Below are 25,695 nucleotides of genomic sequence, written 5' to 3'. Positions count from 1 at the left end.
CCGGATTACAGTCTCTTCGGTTGCTAGGGGGTCTCGGTGGTCAAACCAAGTATCAGCCTTTGCTTTTATCTGGGGCAGGCAATTGGACACCAGGCAACGAACCCATTGGGTCCGCTGCCGCTGGTTCAGGTGTGCCCTATCTTGTCCCCCTGTACACGCGCTGTTGTAGACTGGCCACAGCCTGTCTGCAAATGCCTGTGGGGTCTCCCCTTCCTTCTGCAGTGTTTTCCCTATGCGATCGAACGGACTGCCGTCGTTCGCACCCATGGCTTCCAGTATTTCCTCCTTTAGGTCCTCAAAACCCTTCTGCCCTCTCTTAGCCTCATCTGAATGGGTCTGATAGAGCTTACTATCTACAGAGAAAAGCAACATTTTGGCTTTCTCTTCATCATCACAGCCGTTAACAGAGGCTGCCTGTTCTATCCCTTGGAAGTGCACTGAGGGGTCTCCCTTTTTGGAGAGCAGGGGAATATGTTTCACCAGGCCTCTGAGCTGTTGGGTATCATAGGGTACCAGATCGGTATGCTGAACAGCCCCTGGGTCAATATCGTTCATGGGCGGACCGTACCTCCGTTGTCGGAGGGGTTACACTGGTCTTGGTCCCTGCCTGCCTAGCGGGACCGGCTGGCGTTCTTCTACCACTCCATTGTCCACCCCTTCTTGCTGCCAGAGCTCCTCAAAACTTGGAGCTGTGGGCTGCAGTCTTGGGATTTGTAATTCCCTAGCCAGCTCTGTTCTGGGTGCTGCCTGTGGGGCGGTTTGATTTGGGCTGCTGGTACTGTCCGACGGACTTCCCTTCGGACATATGAGACATACCATCCCTTTAGTCCTTAATAACTCGATACCCAAACTCTCTACCTTTCTGCTCCACTAAACCTTTGGTCGCAGGCCAGCTTATAAGCTGCCTTTACCTCCCTAACCTTTTCCTCCTGTTCTGTTACTTCTGAGGTGAGGTGGGCATTCTCTTCCTGCAGTCTCATCTCGTTACTCTTTGCTTCTGTAATTTGGCACTTTAGGAACTCTATCTTGTGCCTGCCTCGCGTGGCTTTTGCCCTCGCTAGCTTCTTGGGTGATGTGTGCGTTTTCCTCCTGTAGCCTCATCTCACTGTCCCTAGCCTCTGTGACTTCCTGCACAAGGTGCTCTATCTCTGCCTGGCATTTCGGGACCTCTAGTGTGAGACGTGCATTTTCTTCCCGCACCCTCATCCCACTATCTCTTGCCTCATTCACCTCTCTTATGAGGCGTTCTACCTCCGCCTGGCATTTTCCAACTCTGACTCACGATTCTTGGCCTCTATAACCTCCTCCCGCACCCTCATCTCACCCTTCTTAACCCAGCCAGCTATACCATAATAGGTCAGCTTACACGCTGCCGCTAACTTCTGCAGGGTTAACCACAGACTGAAAGCAAGAAAAGCAAGAGCTGAAGCTTTCTCCAGATCCAGACCACTTATCATATCAAAAACTGCCTCCAGTCTTGCCACGGTCTCCAATTTGTAGGGGGCATCCTTTACCTGGTTTATGGTAATTTACCTGGTCAGGCAGCCCTTTCCCACTGCACTGTGACCAATTCTAATCAGCAGTTTCGAATCGCTAAACCCCTCCTTCCAGTTCTGACTGGAGGAACTTAATTTTAATGATATATTAAAACGGACAAATGGTCTGTATGCAAGAAAGTCAAACTTTATTACAACTAAGAAACTACACCACACGATCGAAGTAATCACGGTAAAATTGCTTAAATAGGGGAGGAAAAATGGACACAACGAGGGAAATGGACTAAAATACAATTCTAACAAAATCCCCACTTTACTCCCACCCCTAAGCCTATCCTAAGTTGCCTTGTGGAAGGCCAGAAAAATATATGCTCACCACTGCAATGCCAGCTCCATGTCCCACGAGATCCTCACTGCCCTGAAGTAAAGAAACACCCCAGTGTTTTAAAAGCAAACTGCTGGTGTTTTACTTCTTCAGACAGACTCCACGCTGTAGAGGGCACATGGAGGCAAGCCAGAGAGAGAGAGATGCCCCTGAGAAGCTATCTCTTATACACCAATTTTGCAGCGGAAATGTTCCCGCCAAGATCCTGAAGTTTCTGGGCTAAAACAAAAGGGATCCAACTGTCCCCATTGTCCAGTAATGGGTGATTCAAACCCATTCAATTTTAAACTGTTCCTTTCCTCAGTTTGAGTGTCTCTTTTCAAATGTCTGTGCTGAGCCTTTGAACCCTCTCCATTCACCCTGATGGGTTTTGAATGGAGTTGTATTACTATGTAAACAGAAACCCGTTATCTTGTGGTCACTGAAACCGCAGTCAAGTGGTTTAATCCCTTGTGCAAACATCCTTGTAGCAGTTTCTGTAAACAAATCGATTGTCTCTGCAGGGAAGGAACTTCCCTTTGATTGACAGATTTGACTGCCATCTTTGATCCTCCCCTTTTCACAGACATACAGTAGCTGCTTCCAAGTCCTTTGTTCTTGGTCATCCTTTCTGACGGCCATTTTTATCCCTGGGCAATTTAAACCATTCAAAACTCAAGAGTACATCCTTTAATAAAATGTACAAGCTTAAAGTGTGCAATTTTCACTAAGTTCTTTGATTCCAGTGTTCAAGCGTTGCCCAGCCCATGAGTTTTCAACGGAGCCTTTTTCTGCGGTTCTGGGTATGTTTTAACACATTGTCCAACCCACAGACGACTTAAATCACACAAGTCTTCGTCCACGACGTGGATTAATAATTCCCGATCTTCGGGGCTGAGGGGATTTTGCGAACACCTACATTCATCCCTTGGACACTTCCAACTTGCTTATACCCCAATCTTGAAGAAGTGAGCAAAATTTTCTGACACCCGACAAACAACCATCCCCTGTATTTACCTATAGCTGCCTATCACTGATTCCCCGACCCGTCTATTCCCCTCAAATCCGAGAAAAACCATGGTACGGTAGTCATCTACAGATACATCAATTACAAATTGTTACAATGAGGGGTCTCATACCCCTGCACCACTTGTTACATTATAACATATTACAAAATGTTGCAATCTTGGTTATACAATGTAAACATAATGATTCCAAGCACGGAGAGGGTCCTACACCTCTGCACCACTTGCAACTGTAAAAAAAAATACAAAAATCTCCATTAAACATTTGAAACAAAAGGCTGAAATAAACCCCGACCATCACGTGCCAATGATGGGTCACGAAATTCGAGTGGGTATTGCTCCTCCCACCCGGGCAGTAAATGTTCCTTCCATCCCCACTTTTTCTAATGGTCTTAAACTTTTAAAACATACAGAATGCATTTTACAGAACAGTCTGATCCACCAGCCCCGAGCCGTTCCCTTGTCCATTTGTGGAGGCGGGGTACCCCTCATGTTTCACAGATCCAGACCGGGGAGTATGTGATCGCGATTCCCATTCCCTCCCCCTCTCATCTTCCCTCGACTGGCTGGAAAAAATTATAGGTGCCTGTGTGGCGGCTCTCACTGGCCCCACACTCAAACTTGGATCCCAGATTCGGTCACCCACTCATCCTTCCCAGCCACACTTACACTCCTACTTTGCCCGTGGGCCCCGGGTGAGTTCCTCCCTTCCCTGAACGCACCCACGTGATGCTTGGGTCTCCCCCTCCCCTTTACAATCTTTCCCGGGCCATCACCACCCACTTCCAGGGAACGCATCCCTATCTGACAAGGCGCCCGCGCTTCCCTGCCATGACTCCTCAATAGTGAGGTCTCCCGCAAGTGAAATTCGGTCAGGAAACTGCTGGTTTGGGGGACATGCCCCACCCAGCTGGGGCCATCTCTTCCGCGTAGGATGAGTAGGCAGGTTCCTCCGGACTCTGTCCGGTTTCTCCCGAAGGTTGCTGCGGGGTCTCCTCCTGGATTTGTCCAGTGGCGAGGTGATCCCCAACATTCTGTATCCATATCTTCATTCTTTGCCCAGCTTGGGCTGGGTGAACAGGGCTGCTCCTTTGTCCACTTTCCTGCAAAAGAACTGAAAAGGACATGCAGCCAGGTCTCTCACTGACCTGCTGCCTTAGGTGGCGACATGGTCAGGTCCCTCGACCTCAGACCAAAATACAAGCATTTGGCACACTTATAAACTTAAACTTTAAACTTAAACTCAAAACTACTATTTACCTTCTAAACTTAAAATTTAAACACCTTAAAAGCACGCTATAAACATTGGTAACTTAACACAAAGCTATGATACAAATGCCGCCCGTCTCTGGATGGCCAGGCTAATCTCTGATGTCACTATCGCAGATTACTGCTGCCTGCAGCGAAGCTTGACTGCCTCCTGCTTCAAGTCCCTGGCAGCTTATGGCTGCTGGTTGGGGACCTCTGTGATTTCTTACCTCCCGGGCTCGGGAGATTGCTCTTTGTGGCAGATACCCTGGTGACCATCTTATCTTGGGCTTGCGGACCCGCTGAGACCTTCTGACGGGCGTCTCTGTGGGGGAAACTTTGGCTGACGGACCCTGAGCCTGGGTCACAGCCCTAGCTGGCTGGGAACCTTCTCCCCCTGATGCAAACAGCCCGCACTGTTTAATATACCTGGCAGCCTGCCGGTACTCCGGGTTTGTCTCCTTTTCCCTACCCACTCCTGTACTGGGGGCAGGTATCCCCTCACTACCTGCTGCTGGTGGCTGAAAATCTTCCTCTCCAGGTCCAAAACCTGGTACCGGCTCCTTCCATATGTCCCCTGCAAGAGGAATTGCTATCCCTTCCTCCCCAGAGTCCCACACTATGGTAAACCACTTTTATCATTCACTATCATTACACTATGTTTATATCGTTACACTATGGTTATCACTGTTTACACTGTTGTATCACTACACAAGGTCACCTCTTGTCACGCTGTTATACCTGGGCTGACCACAGCTGACTCCGCCCATGGCTCCGCCTGCTTGCCTAGGTATAAAGGTGGTCGACTGGCTGGTATTCCTCCTTGTTGGACCCGATCACCCACGAGGGTGGGCTCTGTTATTTAGCCAATAAAAACCTATAGTTACTATCTTAACTCGTCGCTTTTCATTGAATGAATTGATAGGTATATCAATTTTATTGGCTAAATTTTGAAATGAGTGGATCGGAGCAGCCAAACGACCAGCCAAACGGCCAGCTACAACAGCCACAGCAGTCGGCCTGGCTGCGAGCCCTCCGACCACCGTACCTGGATCTAAACCCACAGGCAGCGAACTCAGCCCTCGACTTCGAACACTGGCTGAGCTGTTTCGAATCCTACCTGGGAGAATCCGGCGTGCCTCCGGGATCCAACCTAAGAGTTCTGACCGCCCAGGTGAGCCCTAAATTATTTGCATTCATCCGGGACCTTGCTACATACGAGGACGCCCTCAACCTGCTGAAAGAGCAGTACCGGAGCCCGGTAAATTCTATGTATGCCAGACATCTCCTAAGATCCCGCTCGCAACAGCCAGGAGAGTCTGTAGATGAATTTTTATGGGCGCTACAAACACTCGGCAGGGACTGTGACTTTAAAGCTGTAACGGCTGCAGAAAATACTGAAGGGAATATCCGCGATGCATTCGTGAAAGGCCTTCGGTCCGACTACTCACGGCAAAGACTGCTCGAATCAAAGGACCTCAACCTGAATACAACTGCAGCCCTTGCTCGCTCTCTGGAAGTGGCCCATCGGGACCTCGACGCGTACTCCAGGTACTGTGCTGCGCGACCCTGGGACTCGGGCCCGGCCCCGGCCGCAATACCCCTCGCACCGCCGCCTCTGGGACCTACCTCAGCGTCGGCGTCCCAGAACCGATCGGGACCGCCACCCCCGGTACCGGCTGTGACATCGGAGCCCCGCGATCGGGCCGCCGGCTGCTTCTTCTGTGGCCAGGCGAAACACCCGAGGACGCGCTGCCCTGCAAGAAACGCGACTTGCTCCGACTGCCACAAGAAAGGTCACTTCGCGAAGGCCTGCAGGGGGAGAGCCACAGACGCCAGCAGTGCCTCATGCGAGTTGTGGGGGCGGCCATCTTTCATCAAGGCCACAGATGCCAGTATCCCCTCGTGTGAGTCGTGGGGGCGGCCATATTTGATCAAGGCCACCGACGCCAGCAGTGCCTCATGTGAGTTGTGGGGGCGGCCATCTTCTCCGCCATTTTATTCAACGTCGTGGGTGCCGCCATTTTGTCCACCACCCTCGACCGCCACCTTGTCTCCAGACCCGACCACCGCCTCACCCGCAGACTACAGCAGCTCACTCAGCCATACACTAGCCTCCGTCACACTGGACCAAGCTCGCCCGCATCACCTGTCCAAGTCCATGATGGACATCAAAGTAAACGGCCATGCCACGACCTGCCTGTTCGACAGCGGAAGCACGGAGAGTTTCATCCATCCAGACACGGTGAGCCACTACTCCCTCACTGTCCGGCCAACGCGCAACCGGATCTCGATGGCGTCGAGGTCCCATTCTACAGACATCAGCGGCTACTGTGTTGTGACCCTGTCGGTTAGGGGCACGGAGTATAAAAATTTTAAACTCCTCATCCTGCCCCAGCTCTACGCTGCCATCCTACTAGGGCTGGACTTCCAATCCCACCTTCAAAGTGTCACTTTGGCATGCGGTGGACCCCTCCCCCCACTCACAATCGACAACCAGCAGCCTTTAAACCGCCCACCGCGTACCACCTGCGGCCTATCCACCCTCAAGGTCCCGCCCCCCTCCCTGTTCGCTAACCTCACCCGCAACTGTAAACCCGTCGCCACCAAGAGCAGGCGGTACAGCGCCGGGGACAGAACTTTTATTAGCTCTGAGGTGCAGCGTCTCCTGAAGGAGGGCATCATCGAGAGGAGCAACAGCCCCTGGCGTGCCCAGGTCATAGTCGTTAAGACCGGCAATAAAAACCACCTGGTCATCGACTACAGCCAAACCATAAACCGGTACACCCAGCTGGATGCATACCCCCTTCCCCGCATATCTGATATGGTCAATCAGATTGCACAGTACCGGGTTTTCTCTACCATCGACCTTAAGTCGGCCTATCACCAACTCCCTATCCGCCCTGAGGACCGCCAGTATACCGCCTTCGAGGTGAATGGCCGCCTCTACCACTTCCTTAGGGTTCCCTTCGGCGTCACCAACGGGGTTTCGGTCTTCCAAAGGGAGATGGACCGGATGGTTGACCAGAACGGGCTGCAGGCCATGTTCCCTTATCTAGATAACGTCACCATCTGCGGCTGCGACCAGCAGGACCACAATGTTAATCTGGAGAAATTCCTCCGTACGGCCCAATGGCTGGACCTCACTTACAATAAGGAGAAATGTGTGTTTAACACCTTGCGTCTTGCCATCCTCGGCTGCGTAGTAGAGAACGGTGTCATCGGCCCCGACCCCGAAAGAATGCGCCCCCTCATGGAGCTTCCCCTCCCCCACTGTCCAAAGGCGCTGAAGAGAACCCTGGGGCTCTTCGCCTACTATGCCCAATGGGTGCCGAATTATGCGGACAAAGCCAGACCCCTCATGAAGTCCACCTCCTTCCCCCTGACAGCAGAAGTGTGCACAGCCTTCTCCCTCATAAAGGGAGACATTGCTAAGGCCACAATGCACGCGGTGCATGAGTCTATCCCTTTCCAAGTGGAGAGCGATGCATCCGACTTCGCCCTAGCTGCAACCCTTAACCAGGCGGGGAGACCTGTGGCCTTCTTCTCAAGGACCCTCCAGGGCCCTGAGATCCGACACTCTTCAGTCGAGAAGGAGGCCCAGGCGATCGTGGAGGCAATACGACGCTGGAGGCATTACCTGGCAGGCAAACGATTTACCCTCCTCACCGACCAGCGTTCGGTCGCTTTTATGTTTAATAACAAGCTGAGGGGCAAAATCAAGAACGACAAGGTCTTGAGGTGGAGAATCGAGCTCTCCACCTATGATTATGATATCTTGTACCGGCCTGGTAAACTGAACGAACCCCCAGATGCTCTATCACGAAGTACATGCGCCAACGTGCAAATTGATAGACTGCAGACCCTCCACAACGACCTCTGCCACCCCGGGGTCACCAGACTTTACCACTTCATTAAGGCCCGCAACCTGCCCTACTCCATCGAGGAGGTCAGGACCATGACCAGGAACTGCCGAACCTGTGCCGAATGCAAACCGCATTTCTTTAGGCCGGACAGAGCAAGCCTGATCAAGGCCACCCGCCCCTTCGAGCGCTTGAGCATCGATTTTAAGGGACCCCTCCCGTCCTCTGACTGTAATGTGTACTTCCTCAACATCATTGATGAGTACTCCCGTTTCCCCTTTGCCTTCCCCTGCCCAGACATGACCAGTACCACAGTCATCAAATGCCTGAACGACCTCTTCGCCTTGTTCGGGTTCCCAAACTATATACATAGCGACCGGGGCTCATCCTTCATGAGCGAGGAACTTCGCCAGTTCCTACTAGCGAGAGGTATTGCTGCAAGCAGGACCACCAGCTACAACCCCCGAGGGAACGGCCAGGTGGAAAGAGAGAACACGACTGTCTGGAAGGCCGTTCTCTTAGCCTTAAAGTCTAAGGGCCTCCCAACCTCTCGCTGGCAGGAAGTCCTCCCGGCAGCGCTGCATTCCATCCGGTCACTGCTTTGCACTGCCATTAACGCCACCCCCCATGAACGAATGTTTGTTTTCCCCAGGAAGTCGACTACGGGAACCTCGCTACCAACATGGCTGACTTCTCCGGGGCCAGTCTTGCTGCGAAAGCACGTGAGGGCCCATAAAACGGACCCCCTGGTCGAGAGGGTGGACCTCCTGCACGCCAACCCCCAGTACGCCTATGTGGCATACCCAGACGGTCGGGAGGACACAGCATCCTTACGAGACCTTGCACCCTCGGGCACCCCTGAGACACCACCGTTACCCCCCACCACCCCCCCAAATCCAGCCCAGGTAGACGGCATGCCGGAACCCCACGAGCCTTCGCCGACCACGCAGACACCAGCATTAACGTCGGATACTGCACCACCGCCGCCGCTGCTGCGCCGATCAGAAAGACTTACGAGGCCTCCGGACAGACTGACATACCCGAACTGGTAGTACACTTCACCCCGCCGGACTCAAATTTAAACAAGGGGTGAATGTGGTAAACCACTTTTATCGTTCACTATCGTTACACTATGTTTATATCGCTACACTATGGTTATCACTGTTTACACTGTTGCATCACTACACAAGGTCACCTCTTGTCACGCTGTTATACCTGGGCTGACCACAGCTGACACCGCCCATGGCTCCGCCTGCTTGCCCAGGTATAAAGGTGGTCGACTGGCTGGTATTCCTCCTTGTTGGACCCGATCACCCACGAGGGTGGGCTCTGTTATTTAGCCAATAAAATCTATAGTTGCTATCTTAACTCGTCGCTTTTCATTGAATGAATTGATAGGTATATCACACACCATAGGGGGAACCACTCTAGAAGCGGGCTGGAAAGCTTGTCCCTTTAAGCAGGCGACTGCGCCTGCGCGAACCTCCTCCCCGGAGTCCCCCGGCAGAGGCTGTGAAACCTCTGTCTTCAAACAGGTGACTGCGTCTGCGCGGAAAAACTGCAGAGGAGCCGCTGGGGTCACAGGCTGGGGAACTGCGCCTGCGCGAACCTCCTCCCCGGAGTCCCATGGCAGAGGCTGTGAAACCTCTGTGTTCAAACAGGCGATTGCGCCTGCGTGGGAAAACTGAAGAGGAGCCACTGGGATCACAGGCTGGGGAACTGCGCCTGCGCGAACTTCCTCCCCGGAGTCCCACGGCAGAGGCTGTGAAACCTCTGTCTTCAAACAGGCAACTGCGCCTGTGCAGGGAAACTGAAGAGGAGCCGCTGGGGTCATAGGCTGGGGAACTGCGCCTGCGAGAACCCAGTGTTGGGAAACCTCTCCCCTCAGGTGCACGACTGCGCCTGCGCAGGCAGCCTCTTCAAAGGGCAGCTCCTCCCTAGAGCCCCCCAAGCGATTTTCTGTGAATGAACTCACAGCAGCCTGCAGACTTCTACTCTCAGACTGCTGTTTCTCTGTTTCTGAACTAGATAACTGGTTCAAATTTAAACTTTGGCCAAAACTTAGGTCCCACTGGGACAGTGCCTGTCTTTGCAGCATGTGAACTTGAACTTGTATGGTCAGATTTATATAATTTACATTGGTTGGCGTGGAACCACTTGTGCACCGGGGTAGTTTTACTGCATAGACCATGGGGCTGGCCCTATCAACTATACTATAGGGTCCCATGTATAGTGGCTCTAAACTTCCCACCCGGGCATAGTTTCTTACCATCACTAGGTCTCCTATCTCCCACTGGTGGCTCCTGCTAGGCTCGAGCAGCAGCCGGTTATTCCGATGCTGCTTCCCCATGCTGTCTGCTGCCTGCCCATAAATTCGTTTGAGGTGTTCTAGGAGGGTTCGGGTGAATTTATTCTGGTTTATTTCCTGCAGTTGTCCTTCAGTGAGGACTGGGGCAAGGACATGAGTGGGGGTCCTCATAACTCTGCCGGTCATGAGCTCATGTGGTGAATGCCCTGAACTCTTGGACTGGCTGGCCCGGATCCCCATGAGGATCAGAGGTAGGGTCTCTGCCTTCTGAGTTGGGGCTGCGGGGTCCTGGCTTTATCGTCTCTCCCAGTCTTTTTACAATCCCTGCACCAGTGGCCATCCTCCCCACACCTGTAACAAGTGACCTTGTTCTGGGAGGGATGGCTCCCCTCCTGGTGCCACTCTTTCTTGTATTGAGCCCCAGGTTTAACCTCGTGGACCTTACCCTTTTGCTGGGGGGTCCCACTCACTATTCCTACCATTCCTATATGCTACCGTGAGCTGCCGGATTACAGTCTCTTCGGTTGCTAGGGGGTCTCGGTGGTCAAACCAAGTATCAGCCTTTGCTTTTATCTGGGGCAGGCAATTGGACACCAGGCAACGAACCCATTGGGTCCGCTGCTGCTGGTTCAGGTGTGCCCTATTTTGTCCCCCTGTACACGCGCTGTTGTAGACTGGCCACAGCCTGTCTGCAAATGCCTGTGGGGTCTCCCCTTCCTTCTGCAGTGTTTTCCCTATGCGATCGAACGGACTGCCATCGTTTGCACCCATGGCTTCCAGTATTTCCTCCTTTAGTTCTTCAAAACCCTTCTGCCCTCTCTTAGCCTCATCTGAAAGGGTCTGATAGAGCGTCCTATCTACAGAAAAAAGCAACATTTTGGCTTTCTCTTCGTCATCACAGCCGTTAACAGGATGCCTGTTCTATCCCTTGGAAGTGCACTGAGGGGTCTCCCCTTTTGGAGAGCAGGGGAATATGTTTCACCAGGCCTCTGAGCTGTTGGGTATCATAGGATACCAGATAGGTATGCTGAACAGCCCCTGGGTCATTATCGTTCATGGGCGGACCATACCTCCGTTGTCGGAGGGGGTACACTGGTCTTGGTCCCCGCCTGCCTAGCGGGACCTGCTGGCGTTCTTCTACCACTCCATTGTCCACCACTTCTTGCTGCCAGAGCTCCTCAAAACTTGGAGCTGTGGGCTGCGGTCTTGGGATCTGTAATTCCCTAGCCAGCTCTGTTCTGGGTGCTGCCTGTGGGGCGGTTTGATTTGGGCTACTGGTACTGTCCGACGGACTTCCCTTCGGACATATGAGACATACCATCCCTTTAGTCCTTAATAACTCCATACCCAAACTCTCTATCTTTCTGTTACATGGGGTATGATCTGCTCCACTAAACCCTTGGTCGCAGGCCAGCTTATAAGCTGCCTTTACCTCCCTAACCTTTTCCTCCTGCTCTGTTACTTCTGAGGTGAGGTGGGCATTCCCTTCCTGCAGTCTCATCTCGTTACTCTTTGCTTCTGTAATTTGGCACTTTAGGAACTCTATCTTGTGCCTCGCGTGGCTTTTGCCCTCGCTAGCTTCTTGGGTGATGTGTGCGTTTTCCTCCTGTAGCCTCATCTCACTGTCCCTAGCCTCTGTGACTTCCTGCACAAGCGCTCTATCTCTGCCTGGCATTTCGTGACCTCTAGTGTGAGACGTGCATTTTCTTCCCGCACCCTCATCCCACTATCTCTTGCCTCATTCACCTCTCTTATGAGGCGTTCTACCTCCGCCTGGCATTTTCCAAACTCTGACTCCTGATTCTTGGCCTCTATAACCTCCTCCCGCACCCTCATCTCACCCTTCTTAACCCAGCCAGCTATACCATAATAGGTCAGCTTACACGCTGCCGCTAACTTCTGCAGGGCTAACCACAGATTGAAAGCAAGAAAAGCAAGAGCTGGTGCTTTCTCCAGATCCAAACCACTTATCATATCAAAAACTGCCTCCAGTCTTGCCGCAGTCGCCAATTTGTAGGGGGCATCCCTTAACTGGTTTATGGTAATTTACCTGGTCAGGCAGCCCTTTTCCACTGCACTGTGACCAATTCCAATCAGCAGTTTCGAATCCCTAAACCCCTCCTTCCAGTTCTGACTGGAGGAACTTATAATTAATGATATATTAAAACGGACAAATGGTCTGTAAGCAAGAAAGTCAAACTTTATTACAACTAAGAAACGACACCACATGATCAAAGTAATCACGGTAAAATTGCTTAAATAGGGGAGGAAAAATTTACACAACGAGGGAAATGGCCAAAATACAATTCTAACGAAATCCCCTCTTTACTCCCACCCGTAAGCCTATCCTAAGTCGCCTTGTGGAAGGCCAGAAAAATATATGCTCACCACTGCAATGCCAGCTCCGTGTCCCACGAGATCCTCACTGCCCTGAAGTAAAGAAACACCCCAGTGTTTTAAAAGCAAACTGCTGGTGTTTTACTTCTTCAGACAGACTCCACGCTGTAGAGGGCACACGGAGGCAAACCAGAGAGAGAGAGATGCTCCTGAGAAGCTATCTCTTATACCCCAATTTTGGGGCCAAAATGTTCCCGCCCAGATCTGGAAGTTTCTGGGCTAAAACAAAAGGAATCCAACTGTCCCCATTGTCCAGTAATGGGTGATTCAAACCCATTCAATTTTAAACTGTTCCTTTTCTCAGTTTGAGTGTCTCTTTTCAAATGTCTGCGCTGAGCCTTCGAACCCTCTCCATTCACTCTGATGGGTTTTGAATGGAGTTGTATTACTATGTAAACAAAAACCTGTTATCTTGTGGTCACTGAAACCGCAGTCAAGTGGTTTAATCCCTTGTGCTAACATCCTTGCAGCAGTTTCTGTAAACAAATCGATTGTCTCTGCAGGGAAGGAACTTCCCTTTGATTGACAGATTTGACTGCCATCTTTGATCCTCCCCTTTTCACAGACATACACGAGCTGCTTCCAAGTCCTTTGTCCTTGGCCATGCTTTCTGACGGCCATTTTTATCCCTGGGCAATTTAAACCATTCAAAACTCAAGAGTACATCCTTTAATAAAATGTACAATCTTAAAGTGTGCAATTTTCACAAAGTTCTTTGATTCCAGTGTCCAAGCGCTGCCCAGCCCACGAGCTTTTAACGCAGCCTTTTTCTGTGGTTCTGGGTATGTTTTAAAACATTGTCCAACCCAGAGACAATTTAAATCACACAAGTCTTCATCCACGCTCTGGATTAATAATTCCCGATCTTCGGGGCTGAGGAGATTTTGCGAACCCCTACATTAGGGGTCTGGGCTGTCTGTTTATAGGGGTCTGGGCTGTCTGTTTATAGGGGTCTGGGCTGTCTGTTTATAGGGGTCTGGGCTGTCTTCTATAGTGGTCTGGGCTGTCTGTTTATAGGGGTCTGGGCTGTCTGTTTATAGGGGTCTGGGCTGTCTGTTTATAGGGGTCTGGGCTGTCTGTTTATAGGGGTCTGGGCTGTCTGTTTATAGGGGTCTGGGCTGTCTGTTTATAGGGGTCTGGGCTGTCTTCTATAGTGGTCTGGGCTGTCTGTTTATAGGGGTCTCGGCTGTCTTCTATAGTGGTCTGGGCTGTCTGTTTATTGGGGTCTGGGCTGTCTGTTTATAGGTGTCTGGGCTGTCTGTTTATAGGGGTCTGGGTTATCTGTCTATAGGGGTCTGGGCTTTTTGTTTATAGCGGTCTGGGCTGTTGGTTTATCGGGGTCTGGGCTGTCGGTTTATCGGGGTCTGGGCTGTCTGTTTATTGGGGTCTGGGCTGTCTGTTTATTGGGGTCTGGGCTGTCTGTTTATAGGGGTCAGTGATGTCTGTTTATGGGAGTCTGGGCTGTCTGTTTATAGGGGTCTGGCCTGTCTCTTTATAGTGGTGTGGGCTGCCTTTTTATATGCGTCTGGGCTGCCTGTTTTTCTGGCCTGGGTTGTTTGTTTATAGGGGTCTATGCTGTCTCTTTATAGGGGCAAAAAAAAGACAGCCCAGACCACTATAAACAGTCAGCCCAAACCCCTATAAACAGACAGCCCAGACCCCTATAATCAGGAAGCCCAGATCCCTATAAATAGACAGACAAGACTCCTATAAACAGAGAGCCCAGATTCCTATAAACAGAGAGCCCAGACGCCTATAAACAGAGAGCCCAGGCCGCTATAAACAGACAGCCCAGACCCCTATAAACAGACAAACCAGATCCCTATAAACATTCTGCCCAGGCCCCTATAAACAGAGAGCCCAGGCCCCTGTAAACAGAGAGCCCAGGCCCCTGTAAACAGACAGCCAAGGCCATAGTTATACAGCACAGAAAGAGGCTCTTCGGCCCATCATGTCCGTGCCGGCCATCAAGCCCTGTCTATTCTAACCCCATTATCCAGCACTTGCTGTGTAGCCTTGTATGCTATGGTGTTTCAAGTGCTCATCTAAATGCTTCTGGAATGTTGTGAGGGTTCCTGCCTCTACCACCCTTTCAGGCAGTGAGTTCCAGATTCCAACCACCCTCTGGGTGAAAAAGTATTTCCTCAAATCCCCATTAAACCTCCTGCCCCTTACCTTGAAACTATACCCCCTGGTTATTGACCCCTCTGCTAAGGGGAAAAGTTGCTTTCTATCTACCCTATCTATGCCCCTCATAATTTTGTACATCTCAATCAGGTCCCCCCCTCAGACTTCTCTGCTCCAAGGAAAACAACCCCAGCCTGTCCAGTCTCTCTTCATAGCTGAAGCGCTCCAGCCCAGGTAACATCCTGGTGAATCTCCTCTGCACCCTCTCCAATGCAATCACATCCTTCCTGTAGTGTGGCGACCAGAACTGCACACAGTATTCCAGCTGTGGCCTAACTAGCGATTTGTACAGCTCCATCACAACCTCCCTTGGCTAATGAAGGCAAGTATCCCATATGCCTTTTTAACCACCTTACCTACCTGTCCTGCTGCCTTCAGGGATCTATGTACATGCACACCAAGGTCCCTCTGATCCTCTGTCCTTCCTAGGATCCTACCATTCATTGTGTATTCCATTGCCTTGTTAGTCCTCCCAAAATGCATCACTTCACACTTTTCAGGGTTAAATTCCATTTGCCACTGTTCTGCCCATCTAATCAACCCGTCAACATTGTCCTGTAGCCTGAGGCTTCCCTCCTCGCTATTTACCACTCCACCAATTTTCGTGTCATCTGTGAACTTACTGATCATACCTCCTACATTCATATCTAAATCATGAATGTACACTACAAACAGCAAAGGACCCAGCACCGATCCATGCGGTACACTACTGGACACAGGCTTCCAGTCACAAAAACAACCTTCGACCATCACCCTCTGCCTCCCGCCACTAAGCCAATTTTGGATCCAATGTGCCAAATTGCCCTGGATCCCATGGGCTCATATATTTTCTTGACCAGTCTCCCATGCGGGACTTTGTCAAATGCCTTACTGAAGTCCATGTAGAATACATCAACTGCACTACCCTCATCCACACACCTAGTCACCCCCTCGAAAAATTCAATTAAATTGGTTAGACATGATCTCCCCCTGACAAAGCCATGCTGATTATCCCTGATTAATCCTTGCCTCTCCAAGTGGAGACTAATTCTGTCCCTCAGAAATGCTTCCAATAATTTCCCTACCACTGATGTTAGGCTCACTGGCCTGTAATTCCCTGGTTTACCCCTAGTACCCTTCTTGCACAATGGTAATACGTTAGCTGTTCTCCAGTCCTCTGGCACCTCCCCTGTGGCCAGAGAGGTTCTGAAAATTTGTGTCAGAGCCCCTGCAATCTCCTCCCTTGCCTCACACGGCAGCCTGGGATACATCTCGTCAGGGACTGGGGATTTATCCACTTTTAAGCCCGCTAAAACCGCTGGTACCTCCTCGCTCTCAATACTAATTTGTTCAAGTATATCACAATCCCCCCGCCTGATTTCTATGCCTACATCACCCTTCTGCATAGTGAACACAGAGGCAACATATTCATTTAAAACCTCACCTGCATCTTCCGGCTCTACACACAGATTGCCACTTTGGTCCCCAATGGGCCTTACACTTTCACTGGTTATCCTCTTGCCTTTAATATACTTATAAAACACCTTGGGATTTTCCTTTATTTTGCCTGCCAGTGTTTTTCCATGCCCCCTCTTCCCTCTCCTAATTTCTTTTTTAAGTACCCCCCTGCACTTTCTATACTCCTCAAGGCTTCCACTGTTTTTAGTCCTTTGTACCTGCCTTTTTTTCCTAATCCATTCTTGTATATCCCTTGACATCCAGGGTTCCCTGAGCTTTTTGGTCCCACTCGTGACCTTTACGGGAACATGTTAGTGCTGTACTCTCTCTATTTCCTTTCTGAAAGACTCCCACTGCTCTGATGTGGATTTTCCTACAAGTAGCTGATCACAGTCCACTTTGTCCAGATCCTGCCTTATCATATTACAGGAAACTTTCGATTAACCGGCCCCTAAATAACCGGAAATGTCGGTTAACCGGCAAAATTCAGGAGTAGGTTCAGGTAACTTTTAATACTATTTTTACTCCATTTGTTGCTGTGCAAGGGTGTAGCTGCAGCTGTTGCTAAGCACAGAGATGCTTGCAACTTGTGCCAATTGTTCTGAAGCTGTTGCTAAGCAACAGGGTTTGTTGCATTATACGGAGCTCTGAGCTCCGTATCTTTTACTATAGCTTTCGGTTATCACAGAAAAGAGAATCACAGAAACCCCACAGTGCAGATAGAGGCCATTTCGGCCCATCGAGCCTGCACCGACGCATATCCCACCCGATCCCCGTAACCCCTACACCAACACATATCCCACCCTATCCCCGTAACCCCACGTATTTAATCCCCCTAACACTAAGGGTCAATTTATCATAGCCAAGCAACCTAACCCGCACATCTTTGGACTGTGGGAGGAAACCGGAGCACCCGGAGGAAACCCACGCAAACACGGGGAGAATGTGCAAACTCCACACAGACAGTCGCCCAAGGCCGGATTCGAACCCGGGTCCCTGGCGCTGTGAGGCAACAGTGCTAACCACTATGCCACCGTGCCACTATCCGGAATTTTTGATGAACCGGCACCACGTCGGTCCCGTCCGTGCCGGATAAAAGAAAGTTTCCTGTAAAATCGGCCTTCCCCCAATTTAGAACCTTTATTTCGAGTCCATCTTTGTCCTTTTCCATGACTACCTTAAATCTCACCAAATTATGGTCACTGTACCATAAATGTAGGGCCCATTAGGGACCAAAGTGGCAATCTGTGTGTAGAGCCGGAAGACACAGGTGAGGTTCTAAATGAATATGTTGTCTCTGTGTTCACTATGGAGAAGGGTGATGTAGGCATAGAAATCAGGCAGGGGGATTGTGATATACTTGAACAAATTAGTATTGAGAGGGAGGAGGTACTAGCGGTTTTAGCGGGCTTAAAAGTGGATAAATCCCCAGGCCCTGATGGGATGTATCCCAGGCTGCTGTGTGAGGCAAGGGAGGAAATTGCAGGGGCTCTGACACAAAATTTTCAGAACCTCTCTGGCCACAGGGGAGGTGCCAGAGGACTGGAGAACAGCTAACGTAGTACCAATGCTCTCCTACTGACACTTTTATCACTTGCCCGGCTACATTCCCTAGAATTAGGTCCAGTACCGCCCCCTCTCTTGTGGGACTTTCTACATGCTGGCTCAAAAAGCTCTCCTGGATGCACTTTAAGAATTCTGCGCCCTCTAATCCTTTCACACCCTGACTATCCCAGTTAATATTGGGGAAGTTGAAATCCCCTACTATAGGGGTCTGGTCTGTGCTATCTGTTTATAGGGGGCTGTGCTATCTGTTTACAGGGGTCTCGGCTGTCTGTTTATAGGGGTCTGGGCTGTCTGTTTATAGGGGTCTGGGCTGTCTGTTTATAGGGGTCTGTGCTATCTGTTTATAGGGGTCTGGGCTCTTTATAGGGGTCTGTGCTGTCTGTTTATAGGGGTCTGGGCTGTCTTTTTATCGGGTCTGAGCTGTCTGTTTATAGGGGTCTGGGCTCCCTGTTTATAGGGGTCTGGGCTGTCTTTTTATAGGGGTCTGGCCTGCCTGTTTATAGGGGTCTGGGCTGCCTGTTTATGGGGTCTAGACTGTCTGTTTATAGGGGTCTGGGCTCTCTGTTTTTAGGGACTGGGCTGTCTGTTTATAGGGGTCTGGGCTGTCTGTTTATAGGGGTCTGGGCTGCCCCTTTATAGGGGCCTGGCCTGTCCCTTTATAGGGGCCTGGCCTGTCTGTTTATAGGGGTCTGGGCTGCCCCTTTATAGGGGCCTGGGCTGTCTGTTTATAAGGGTCTGGGCTGTCTATTCGTGAGTCTAGATTCGGATCAGCCATGATCCTATTGAATGGCGGAGCAGGCCCGAGGGGCCATATGACCTACTCCTGCTCCTACTTCTTATGTTCTTATGTAACAACGATAACTTCAACTTGCGTCTTAAAATAGAAGTGAGAGTTCGCGAGGCGGAGCGGTGTATGGAGTTAATTCCACAGCTGAAGGCTGGGCCGCCAATGGTACAGCGATGGTCATCAGGGTTGCACAAGAGGCCTGATTTTGTGGAGCAGTGGCGTGTGGGGCTGGAGGAGATTACAGAGATAGCCAGGGTCGTGGGCGACAGAGTGATTTGAAAACAAGGATGAGATTTTTGAAATGGAGTCGTTGCCGGACCGGGAGCCAATGTAGGTCAGCGAGCACATGGGTGATGGGTGAACGGGACTTGGTGCGAGTTAGAACACGGGGCAGCCCAGCTTCCGAGGATCTCAATGTTGGAAGATGGGACTCCGGCCCAGAGAGCTTTGCAATATTCAGTTCTAGAGATGACAAATGTGTGGATGAAGGTTTCATCAGCAGATGAGCCGAGGCAGTGGCCTTGTTGGGAGATGTTACCGAGGTGGAAATAACCGGTCTTAGTTTTGGCCGGATAGATGGACGGAAGCTCAGCTCAGGGTCAATATGACACCAGTCTCATTCCACCAGGGCGAGGGGTGCAGTCGGTGGCAAATGAACAGAGTTCGTGGCTTTGACCAAAGATAATACGGGTCTGGGTTTTTTGCTTATACTGGTGTTTATACGGATCCGGATAGAGCTGTGTTGATTTCATGTGGGTGCCTCCCCTGTGCTGTGGTGGTACAGTCGGTGGTGTCTCCCTCGATGGTACAGTCCGGGGTGCCTCCCTCGGTGGTACAGTCCGGGGTGCCTCCTCGATGGTACAGTCCGGGGTGCCTCCTCGATGGTACAGTCCGGGGTGCCTCCTCGATGGTACAGTACGGGGTGCCTCCTTGATGGTACAGTCTCCCTCAATGGTACAGTCCGGGATACCTCCTTGATGGTACAGTCCGGGGTACGTCCTCGATGGTACAGTCCAGGGTGCCTCCTCGATGGTACAGTCCGGGGTGCCTCCTCAATGGTACAGTCCGGGGAGCCTCCTCGATGGTACAGTCTGGGGTGTCTCCTCGATGGTACAGTCAGGGGTGCCTCCTCGATGGTACAGTCTGGGGTGTCTCCCTCGATGGTACAGTCCAGGCGTCTATCTCGGTGGTACAGTCCGGGGCGCCTCCTCGACGGTACAGTCCGGGGTGCCTCCTCAATGGTACAGTCTGGGGTGTCTCCCTCGATTGTACAGTCTGGGGTGCCTCCTCGATGGTACAGTCCGGGGTGTCTCCCTCGATAGTATAGTCCAGGGTGTCTCCTAGATGGTAGAGTCCGGGGTGCCTCCCTCGATGGTATAGTCCGGGGTGCCTCCTCGATGGTACAGTCCGGGGTGCCTCCTCGATGGTGCAGTCTGGGGTGCCTTCTCGATGGTGCAGTCTGGGGTGCTTCCCTCGGTGGTACAGTCTGGGGTACCTCCTCGATGGTACAGTCCAGGGTGTCTCCCTCGATGGTACAGTCGGGGGTGTCTCTCTCGATGGTACAGTCCGGGGTGTCTCCCTCGATGGTACAGTCCGCGGTGCCTCCCCTGTGCTGTGGTGGTACAGTCCGGGGTGCCTCCTCAATGGTACAGTCCGCCATTCCTCCCCTGTGCTGTGGTGGTACAATCCACGGTGTCTCCCTCGATGGTACAGTCCGGGTTCTCTCCCTCGATGGTACAGTCTGGGGTGCCTCCTCGATGGTACCGTGCGGGGTGTCTCCCTCGATGGTACAGTCCGGAGTGTCTCCCTCGGTGGTACAGTCCAGGGTGTTTCCCTCGGAGATACAATCTGGGTTGCCTCCTTGATGGTACAGTCCATGGTGTCTCCTCGATGGTACAGTCCGGGGTGCCTCCTCGATGGTACAGTCCGGGGCGCCTCCCTCGATGGTACAGTCCGAGTTGCCTGCCTCGATGCTACAGTCCAGGGTACCTCCTCGATGGTACAGTCCGGGGTGTCTCCTCAATGGTACAGTCCGGGGTGCCTCCTCGATGGTACAGTCTGGGGTGTCTCCCTCGATGGTACAGTCCAGGGTGTCTCCCTCGATGGTACAGTCCGGGGTGTCTCCCTCGATGGTACAGTCTGGGGTGTCTCCCTCGATGGTACAGTCCAGGGTGTCTCCCTCGATGGTACAGTCCGGGGTGTCTCCTCGATGGTACAGTCCGGGGTGCCTCCTTTGATGGTACAGTCCGGGGTTTCTCCTCGATGGTACAGTCCGGGGTGTCTCCCTCGGTGGTACAGTCCGGGGTGCCTCCCTCGGTGGTGCAGTCTGGGGTGTCTCCTCGATGGTACAGTCCAGGGTGTCTCCCTCGATGGTACAGTCTGGGGTGCCTCCTCGATGGTACAGTCTGTGGTGCCTCCCTCGATGGTACAGTCCGCGGTGCCTTCCCTGTGCTGTGGTGGTACAGTCTGGGGTGCTTCCTCAATGGTACAGTCCAGGGTGCCTCCTCGATGGTACAGTCCGGGGTGTCTCCCTCGGTGAAACAGTCCGGGGTGCCTCCTCAATGGTACAATCCGGGGTGTCTCCTCGATGGTACAGTCCAGGGTGTCTCCCTCGATGGTACAGTCCTGGGTGTCTCCTCGATGGTACAGTCCGGGGTGTCTCCCTCGATTGTACAGTCCACAGTGCCTCCCCTGTGCTGTGGTGGTACAGTCCGGGATGCCTCCTCGATGGTACAGTCCGGGGTGCCTCCTCAATGGTACAGTCCGGGGTGCCTCCTCGATGCTACAGTCGGGGGTGCCTCCTCGCTGGTACAGTCCGTGGTGTCTCCCTCGATGGTAAAGTCTGGGGTGTCTCCTCGATGGTACTGTCCAGGTGTCTCCCGCGATGGTATATTCTGGGGTGTCTCCCTCGATGGTACAGTCCAGGGTGTCTCCCTCGATGGTACAGTCCGTGGTGTCTCCTCGATGGTACAGTCCGTGGTGTCTCCCTCGATGGTACAGCCTGGGGTGTCTCCTCGATGGTACTGTTCGGGTGTCTCCCGCGATGGTACAGTCCGGGATGCCTCCTCGATGGTACAGTCCGGGGAGCCTCCTTGATGGTACAGTCCGGGGTGTCTCCTCGATGGTACAGTCCGGGGTACCTCCTAGATGGTACAGTCCGGGGTGCGTCATCGATGGTACAGTCCGGGGTGCCTCATCGATGGTACAGTCCGGGGTGCCTCCCTCGGTGGTACAGTCCGAGGTGCCTCCCTCGATGGTACAGTCCGGGGTGTCTCCTCGGTGGTACAGTCCGGGTGCCTCCTCAGTGGTACAGTCCAGGGTGTCTCCTTGATGGTACAGTCCGCGGTGCCTCCCCTGTGCTGTGGTGGTACAGTCCCAGGTACCTCCTAGATGATACAGTCAGGGGTTTCTCCTCGATGGTACAGTCCGGGCTGCCTCCTCGATGGTACAGTCTGGGGCGTCTCCACGATGGTACAGTCTGGGGTGTCTCCTCGATGGTACAGTCCGGGGTACCTCCTCGGTGGTACAGTCTGGGGTGCCTCCTCGGTGGTAAATCCTGGGTGTCTCCTTGGTGGTATAGTCTGGGGTGTCTCCTCGATGGTACAGTTTGGGGTGTCTCCTCGATGGTACAGTCCGGGGTGCCTCCTTCATGGTACAGTCCGGGTGCCTTCTCGGTGGTACAGTCTGGGGTGTCTCCTTGATGGTACAGTCTGCGGTGCCTCCCCTGTGCTGTGGTGGTACAGTCCCGGGTACCTCCTAGATGGTACAGTTGGGGGTGTCTCCTTGATGGTACAGTCTGGGGTGTCTCCTCGATGGTACAGTCCGGGGTGCCTCCCTTGGTTGTACAGTTCGGGGTGCCTCCCCTGTGCTGTGGTGGTACAGTCCCGGGTAACTCCTAGATGATACAGTTGGGGGTGTCTCCATGATGGTACAGTCTGGGGTGTCTCCTCGATGGTACAGTCCGCGGTGCCTCCCCTGTGCTGTGGTGGTACAGTCCAGGGTACCTCACTCGATGGTACAGTCCGGGTGCCGCCCCTGTGTTGTGGTGGTACAGTCCGTGGTGTCTCCCTCGATGGTACATTCCGGGTGCCTCCACTGTGCTGTGACGGTACAGTCCGGGTGCCTCCCCTGTGCTGTGATGGTACAGTCCGGGATGTCTCCCTCGATGGCACAGTCCGCGGTGCCTGCCATGTGCTGTGGTGGTACAGTCGGGGGTGCCTCCCCTGTGCTGCGCTGGTACAGTCCAGGGTGCCTCCCCTGTGCTGTGGTGGTACAGTCCGGGGTACCTCCCTCGATGGTACAGTCCGGGTGCCGCCCCTGTGCTGTGGTGGTACAGTCCGGGGTGTCTCTCTCAATGGTACATTCCGGGTGCCTCCCCTGTGCTGTGGTGGCACAGTCTGGGTGCCTCCCCTGTGCTGTGTTGGTACAGCCCGGGGTGCCTCCCTCGATGGTACAGTCCGGGTGCCTCCCCTGTGCTTTTTTGGTACAGTCCGGGGTGTGTCCCTCGATGGTACAGTCTGCGGTGCCGCCCCTGTGCTGTGCTGGTACAGCCCGGGGTGCCTCCCTCGATGGTACAGTCCGCGGTGCCGCCGCTGTGCTGTGCTGGTACAATCCGGGGTGCCTCCCCTGTGCTGTGCTGGTACAGCCTGGGGTGCCTCCCTCGATGGTACAGTCCGCGGTGCCGCTCCTGTGCTGTGCTGGTACAGCCCGGGGTGCCTCCCCTCGATGGTACAGCCCAGGGTGCCTCCTCGATGGTACAGCCCGGGGTGCCTCCCTCGATGGTACAGCCCAGGGTGCCTCCTCGATGGTACAGCCCGGGGTGCCTCCCTCGATGATACAGCCCAGGGTACCTCCTCGATGGTACAGCCCGGGGTGCCTCCCTCGATGGTACAGCCCGGGGTGCCTCCCTCGATGGTACAGCCCAGGGTACCTCCTCGATGGTACAGCCCGGGGTGCCTCCCTCGATGGTACAGCCCGGGATGCCTCCCTCGATGGTACAGCCCAGGGTACCTCCTCGATGGTACAGCCCGGGGTGCCTCCCTCGATGGTACAGCCCGGGGTGCCTCCCTCGATGGTACAGCCCGGGGTGCCTCCCTCGATGGTACAGCCCGGGGTGTCTCCCTAGATGGTACTGTCCAGAATGCTCTAACTGCTCTGCTCTTGTTCCAGGGTGACATGTCCAATGAATCGCAATGCCCCAATGGGTTGAATAGCACGGACAGAGCTGCGCACAGCGAACAGGTGCTCTTCACCCTGCTGTACTGTGTGATCATCATCCTGGGGCTTTTCTTCAACGTGGTGGCCCTGTGGATATTCCAGCGTCACATCCGCCTCAGGTCGGGCACCACGGTTTACATGAAGAACCTAGCCATCGCCGACCTCCTGCTCGTCTGCTTCCTGCCCTTCCGCGTCACTTACCATCACCGCACCAAAAACCACAGCAGCGTGACCTGCGAGATCGCCACCATCATTTTCCTGGTCAACATGTACAGCAGCATCTTCTTCCTGGCCTGCATCAGCCTGGACCGCTGTGTGGCCACCGTGCTGGCCTTGAAGGTGCAGATGTGGCGCCTGCACCGTGGGGCGCTCTGGGTCAGCGCGGTGGTCTGGTTGCTGACAGTGGGCGCCAGCCTCCCCCTCTACCTGAGTTGGAAGCTCAACAGCACAGAGCCCCCCTGCATCAGCTGCCTGGCTCCCATCGCCGTCACCAAGCCGCTGCCCCTGACCTTCACCCTTTCCATTGGCTTTGGGCTCCCCTTCTGTCTGGTGCTGATCTGCTCGCTCCTGGCCCTAGTGAAAGTGAGGAAGTGCGAGGCCACCGGCTCCCAGCTCCTCAACGCCCGCAAGACCCAGAACATGATCCTGGCCAATTTCCTGGTCTTCACCTTCTGCTTCCTGCCCTATCACGTGCTGCTGTGCTTCTACAGCACCCTGGAGGAGCACTCAGCCCAGCTGCTCTACCAGGCGGCTCAGCTCCTCGCCAGCACCAATGCCGTCCTGGATCCCGTGGTCTATTACTTCACCACCGAAGCCTTTCAGAAAACCAACCTGATGAGCACAGTGTGCAACGTGGTACTCTGCAGGTGGAAGAAAGCAGGACAGGAGTCGGCAGAGAGCCCCGAGGAGCACAGGGGCAGCTACAAGAAAACATCGGAAACTGTCGTCTTTATCGAACACCATGTAATGATCTGAGCGATTGTATCGTTTTCAAAACAAAAATTGACTCAATTTCCAAGACACGCTTTTGTGAATTTATTTTATTCTTATTGAAGTGAGCGAATGAAATGCCTTCTATTTCAGGCCTCAAACACTCCCAGGGCAGGTACAGCAGGGGTTAGATACAGAGTAAAGCTCCCTCTACACTGTCCCATCTAACACTCCCAGGGCAGGTACAGCATGGGTTAGATACAGAGTAAAGCTCCCTCTACACTGTCCCATCAAACACTCCCAGGGCAGGTACAGCATGGGTTAGATACAGAGTAAAGCTCCCTCTACACTGTCCCATCTAACACTCCCAGGGCAGGTACAGCATGGGTTAGATACAGAGTAAAGCTCCCTCTACACTGTCCCATCAAACACTCCCAGGGCAGGTACAGCATGGGTTAGATACAGAGTAAAGCTCCCTCTACACTGTCCCATCTAACACTCCCAGGGCAGGTACAGCATGGGTTAGATACAGAGTAAAGCTCCCTCTACACTGTCCCATCTAACACTCCCAGGGCAGGTACAGCATGGGTTAGATACAGAGTAAAGCTCCCTCTACACTGTCCCATCAAACACTCCCAGGGCAGGTACAGCACGGGTTAGATACAGAGTAAAGCTCCCTCTACACTGTCCCATCAAACACACCCAGGGCAGGTACAGCATGGGTTAGATACAGAGTAAAGCTCCCTCTACACTGTCCCATCTAACACTCCCAGGGCAGGTACAGCACGGGTTAGATACAGAGTAAAGCTCCCTCTACACTGTCCCATCAAACACTCGCAGGGCAGGTACAGCACGGGTTAGGTACAGAGT

General features: G+C 53.0%; 1 protein-coding gene across 1 annotated transcript in view; it reads left to right on the top strand.

Annotated features, from left to right (window-relative positions):
• Nucleotides 1-24,915, top strand: part of LOC147090031 (lysophosphatidic acid receptor 6-like) — a 91,991-nt gene extending 67,076 nt beyond the window's left edge. The window contains exon 2 of the mRNA XM_085977119.1: nucleotides 23,848-24,915. Coding sequence (XP_085833245.1) covers nucleotides 23,854-24,870 — 1,017 coding nt within the window. The 5' untranslated portion in view covers nucleotides 23,848-23,853 and the 3' untranslated portion in view covers nucleotides 24,871-24,915. The remainder of the gene's footprint in view (nucleotides 1-23,847) is intronic.
• The last annotated feature ends 780 nt before the right edge of the window (nucleotides 24,916-25,695 follow it).

Source organism: Somniosus microcephalus, unplaced genomic scaffold, assembly GCF_052327205.1.
Source record: "Somniosus microcephalus isolate GS21.2 unplaced genomic scaffold, FLI_Smic_1.0 unresolved_chr4, whole genome shotgun sequence".
Lineage (NCBI taxonomy): Eukaryota > Metazoa > Chordata > Chondrichthyes > Squaliformes > Somniosidae > Somniosus > Somniosus microcephalus.
This window is presented reverse-complemented; position numbering and strand designations above follow the sequence as displayed.